The sequence below is a fragment of the Poecilia formosa genome, unplaced genomic scaffold (assembly GCF_000485575.1).
Source record: "Poecilia formosa unplaced genomic scaffold, Poecilia_formosa-5.1.2 Scaffold214, whole genome shotgun sequence".
Taxonomy (NCBI): domain Eukaryota; kingdom Metazoa; phylum Chordata; class Actinopteri; order Cyprinodontiformes; family Poeciliidae; genus Poecilia; species Poecilia formosa.
In genome coordinates this window covers 1,039,870-1,045,869 of record NW_006800153.1, presented here as the reverse complement: position 1 = coordinate 1,045,869, position 6,000 = coordinate 1,039,870, and the positions used below count along the sequence as shown (strand labels likewise).

The 6,000-nt window shown below is 37.2% G+C and overlaps 1 protein-coding gene across 2 annotated transcripts in view; it reads left to right on the top strand.

Annotated features, from left to right (window-relative positions):
* Nucleotides 1-6,000, top strand: part of lrch4 (leucine-rich repeats and calponin homology (CH) domain containing 4) — a 75,214-nt gene that overhangs the window by 37,053 nt on the left and 32,161 nt on the right. For both annotated transcript variants that reach the window (XM_007567893.2, XM_007567892.2), the window contains exon 2: nucleotides 2,568-2,712. In XM_007567893.2, the coding sequence (XP_007567955.1) occupies nucleotides 2,568-2,712 (145 nt within the window). The remainder of the gene's footprint in view (nucleotides 1-2,567; nucleotides 2,713-6,000) is intronic.

The window sequence follows — 6,000 nt, the reverse complement described above, 5'->3', positions numbered from 1 at the left end:
GGGCGAGAGGCAGGGTTATGTATATATATATGCATATGTGTGTGTGTTTATATATAAAACTTATTGTATTGTATTCCATTAAAAATATAAAGTGATCCCAACAACATCTAGAATAAAAATAACAAGCTAAAAGCAGCAATGTAAAGACACTAAAAACGAAATGACAAAACCAAAATGCATTCCTTTGTCATTGATAACATGCATAAAAATGGTAACTGTACTTCTGAATACCAGTGAATGATCCTAAATTAAGTAGTTATACTTTTCTAAATTCCATAGTAAAGGTTCTCACAGAGGCCATAACAAACCGGAACATCCCTCTCGTCATGCTTTTCCAACTACGATCAATATAAAGCCACTAGGCTGTCTGCCATCGACAGACATCTGTCTCATCCTGCTGCCAATGAATGCTCAGCGCTAATGGAACTTTTAAAACCTCTATTACTCTGTAAGCTGCTGATTGTTCTATCTAATCTGCTCCATCCTCACTTTCATTTCATTCTCTAAGTTGATTTGACAAGTAGTGTAAAATCAAATCAGCAGATAGATGTTGTTTATGATAAGACTACCTTAGATTAATATGTTTTTTTTTTTTTTTTTAGAACCTGAAGTTCTGTAGCCCACAGATCCTTAGATGTGAAAGCTACCTCTGATTTGGGACTTTGGTTCCATGACGAGGAGTTTGCTGCACCTTGAATTTTCTATTTGAATATTTTTATTGGATTTTCAGCAAAATAAATCCCCAATAAATACATACAAATCCACACACCTATTACATAGCTATAGAAACAAAGCAAAAAAAAAGTCTTAGTTGATTTTATGTTGAATTGACTGGGAGTCTCTCAATATGGCACAAGAATGGTTGCCATATTTTATAAAATGTGTTGGCAGAACCATGCACAACATGTCTCTGTTGTTCAACTTTGAGATTTGAGAGCAAGTCCTCAATCCATCGCTTATGGGAATGGGGTGTCTCTTTTTTCCACGATAGGAGTATGAATCGACGGGCAATCAATGTGGAAAAGGCTACAGCTGAACCTTGCCAGGTGGATACACTGCATATACGAGGAACAACTCCAAATATTGCCGAATCGAGGGTTTGGGGGAATATTAATATTCCACGACTCAGACAAGGTCTTAAAGACAGTTCTCCAGAAGGCCTGCAGTTTTTGGCATTCCCAGAACATATGTCCAAGTGTCCCTTTCTCGCTTTTTGCACCTTGAATTTTCTTCTGCAGGTATTATGTTCGAGAAAGACATGAAATATTCAGATTTATTTTTGCTGAATTAGAGGGACAGTATTATGTAAAATTGACTTTTTTGAGTGTTGCATCATGTTATAATGTTACTCTCATCAAAAACATATTGATTCTTTCATGCATGTATGAGAAATTCTGTTATCTCCTTTGGCAATCATTAAACTATGCAAAACACCTGGGTGGACCCAGCACCGCCTTCAAGGCGCAGCTCAAGCTACTGAGCTTCCACCTCACAAAGCAACCCTTCCCCACACAGCTCCTTCAGACTAGCAATTGGCAAACAGTTGGTGGTAAGACAATGACTGAAAAATATATCACAATATTAGTATTTCATATTATGCAAAATGCAATATCAATAATTTTTGATTAAATATCTAAAATACTGTCATAGTAGTGGCATTACCTTTCCTCTTTTATCCACACTTTTCGCTCCATGATGTTTTTATTTTTAAGCCGCCATTAAGCATGATGGTGAAACCTTAAACTCCTGCTGTGCAAGTTACTCAACAGGTTGCTTCTAGGAAACCAAAGAATGAGTAAGTTACGTTGATCAGGGGTCAAGTTAATGGATTATTTTCCATATTTGTCTTTTTTTTAAACTGAAGCCTGTCATTGTGACATTTTTGACTTACATGGTGCAAACCTGCAGACATTTTCAACTTTACGTCTGGAGTATATTGTAAGGACAACTACATCAATCAATAAAAAATTCCCTTCTGAATATCATCTCTGACCTGGACACTGGATTAAATGCATCTCGCTGACTGGGATCTGACAGTGTGTGGACAGGATACTTTGGAGCGCATTTGCTTCAGTAGTGCATTCAAAACTTTGCCTGAAGTGGCGCTTTTAACAAGCCCACAATACATACAAAACAGAGAAAACTATATATAATGCTATGTTGTATTAACAGGGTATTATAAGTGTATTATAAGCCTGTGTATTATAAGCCAGTGTATTATGAGCCTGGTGGGCCGCCAGGCTTTACTTGCCCCCTCGCCTGGCTAAGTGTTGCTTGTTTTTATAAAGAACAGACAAATAAAAAAATGCTTAAAATTTTTTTGAACATCAGTAATCCTGAACTGCAAGCGTCTGTGCCCCAAATAAAACCCATGATTGCGCTTGTAGAGATGCAGGCAGTGGAATGAGAATGATGCGTCTTTGTGAACAAAGCATTGTGTGTGACGTACTTTTGAATCTCACACACGGCCAATGCTGGGCTACATACATATACTTTAAACTTTATCAGTTTGTCACCAAACGGTTTGAAGGATGAGCATAATGTTTGTTTGTGTTTGTGTGTTTCAGATCTATCTAAGAACCGCCTGTGTGAGCTTCCAGAGGAGCTGTGTCAGTTCATCTCTCTGGAGACGCTGAGTCTGTACCACAATGGAATGCGTTTATTGTCCCCCAGCCTGGCCAACCTCCAGGCCCTTACCTACCTCAACCTCAGGTAATTCAACACCTACACACCACATCAGGAGCTACATGTTCTCCTGATGTGGTGTAGCATGTGGGTAATTAGGTGAATCATTGTTTAGTATGTGACTGAACCTATGCCAGCAGGGTGGGCAGTTTTGGGCAGAAAATCTGTTTCAGTTAGTTTTTAGTGCTAATATGATATGACATGGTTGTAGTTTTTGCAATGTTGACCTGATGTGGTCTGAAACAATCATTTATTTAGAATGACACTGGGCAGTATTTACAAATGTGTTCATGCACAGTAGCACTCCTGACAGCATGAAGCTGTTCATTCAAACATGAGATCATCACAACTTATAAAAAGAGTGGAGCTATTCGCAAGGCTGGCTAATAACGAAAGATAAGGATCCAAAACAGAAAACTTGTTTTAGAGCATTTCTGACAAACTAGCAGAAAACCAGCTGATCAACAATTATAAATAAAAATTTATCCTGTTCATACTGTCATTTCATCTCAGAGTCTGATTTTAAAAGTGAAGCCAATGATATGCTTTTTAGGTAGATGCATCTCAACTGGCACCTTTTTAAAACCCTCTCCCCAAAACCAACGCTGTGCTGATAAATACACCCCATAAATATTACACATATTTTTGAATATTGTGAAATCTTACAGTATGAGAATTGCTGGCTGTTCTCAACCAAGAATATCCTCATCCTGCAGAAATGTTGAAAAAAATTAAACTTTATTTAATGACTCTGTCAGTTTATTTAAACTTAAAACTCCCACCCACGTCCCACGTCTGCCTTGCTTTAAGGTCTGAATGCCTAGCAGTATCTATAACATCATCTAAATAAACCAGAATTATGCTTTGCATCTGTATCTGTAAATAGCAATCTTTATGCAAATCACAAATATTAGTTTGAATATTTTGTTGTTGCTTTTTACCTTAATGTGAACATAATTTACATAAGTTGCCATTTTGTCATTCCTTAAAATCTTCTCTATAAACATCAGCTTTGACTGCTCACACTGAACAATGTTGTTATAGGTCTTTTTGTAGTTCAAGCTTATAAATTTTGTTTTTATTGCTGAACAGTGAACTAGTCTTTATTGTAAAAGACTACTTCACAATAAGGCGTTATAGCAATAAAGAAGCCTAAAATATCTTACAAGGTTCTGGGATTTTGGCAGTTTGATTACTTTTCTAGTGTCTCTTTGCGGAGTCATTATTAGGCTATCACTAGGAAACTGAAGGAAAAAAACTGCACTAGGAATGTTTCAATTCCAGATAAATAGTCAAATTAGCCTTTCTCAACTACATGTAAAAAAAGAAAATACTTTTCAAGGCCTAAATTAATTCTTCACCTCAGTGTTTGTGGTAAGTCTGTTCTCAGACTAGACAACACCATGAACAACCTTAGTCTGAGACAAACTGCTGTTCTTCTATGGGAAGTGAGTGTGTTGGATTAATTAGAGCAGTACACAGAAAACGGCAAAGACAACTATATTTTTATGTAATCACACTAACTTTTTGAGAGGAAAGTTGGTGGTGGGAGGGATTTGGGTTAGAATTCACATGCTGATTACATACAGTTGATTCCCAGTGTATGCTGTTTACATGTAGCACTTAGTCTCACTCACAAGAACTGATTTCTGATAGAGCTCCATCTGGAACTTCAAGGTTTTCTCTCAGCTACAAACTGTTAAAATTTCTTTGTTGCAAACATACATTCAATTGAAGCTATGAAAACAGCTTTGCTCCAATAGTCCATCCCTTCTGTAAACTGAAGAGTTTACAAGATTGCATCTGTTTTCTTAAATCATGGAGCACTGCAACATATGCATGACAGTATTTTTACAACTCGGGGCCCAAAAAGGAGGTCTGATTTTGTCATTTACCGTAATTTTCGAACTATAAGCTGCTATTTTTTTCCCACGCTTTGAACCATGCGGCTTATAGCCCGGTGTGGGTTTTCTGTGGATTTTTCTTCAACCGCCACTGGGCTCTTTAGCAGGAAGTGAATCATTGCTTCCAATTTTATTTCCAAAATTGGAAATCAAAGAAGAAAGTGCTGATTTTCATTTAGAACAAGCACATGCTAGCAGCAGGCACGGCAGAGAAATTTCTTCAAACTCATACCCCCTCATCATGGAAACAACACAAAGAAGTTCATATGATGCAGCTTTTAAGTTGAGGGCTATCGATCTGGTAGTACAGGAGGGAAATGGAGCCGCTGCACGTAATCTCAGCGTAAAAGAATCCATGGTTTGGCATTGGAGACGGAGGGCTGCGTCCCTAATAGCAGATTTATTAAGGATGTAGCCCTCTGCTGCGTCCTTGTGAAAAACTGAGAGCGGTGGAGATACCAAAGGCTTACAGCCCGGTGCGATTTTTAAATGTACTTTTCCAGCTATTTTAAAAAACTTTGTAGATACAACTTATAGAAAGGTGAGCTCTATAGTCCGGAAATACGGCACATTTTTTAAAAACAAAAGACACAGGAAAACCTTAAGAACATAAATCAAAATTTTACCATTTTACCATGAAAGTTACCAACACTAAATGACAGACCAACAACTATTAAACAAAAACAAAGTTTAATAGTTTTAACTTTGTTTTTGTTAAAAAAAAAAATTACACAAAAACTGTGTTTTTTCACAGTTAGGCCTGTGAATTGTTTACGCTACAATTCACAGGCCTAACTGAACAGAAATGGTGAATGATGGAGTAACTGAACATTTCAAATGCAGTCTATTCACAGCATGTCACTTTGCTGCTATTCTGTCCTAGGGGATAAAATTCAGTCAGGATTAAATTCAAATCTTTAGTTTTATGCTTGTGCAGTACAGTCATTACTTTCAATTCTAAATATATATATATCTAAATGTATAATAAAACAGTCAAATTCTGTCAATGACAAATTGCCAAAATTGATCATTTGGTCAAAACTTTTTAATCAAAGGAAACCTAGCCAGTATCATAGTAGAGCTCACTTTGCAGGAACTGCCGTCACATGGTCCTCAGCAAGCATATGACAACGGTAGAAAGGAAGCCATTTTCTCATGGCTGGCTAGGGTTAAGAGAATGTGAAGGAGTCTAAGGGAAAAATAACAAAGCACTCACTCAGGACTGCTTCTTGAGAAAGAAAAATAAAGTTTAAACTTCTTTTAAGCAAACTTCAAGTTGCTCTTAAAGATGTATAAAGGACAGTTCACATTGATTGGCAGCCTATGGTGGTGGTCCATTTACCTAAAAAGAGGAACAACAGGATATGTTCCAACTAATGGGGTCACTCTCCTAAGCCTTCCTGGTAAGGTC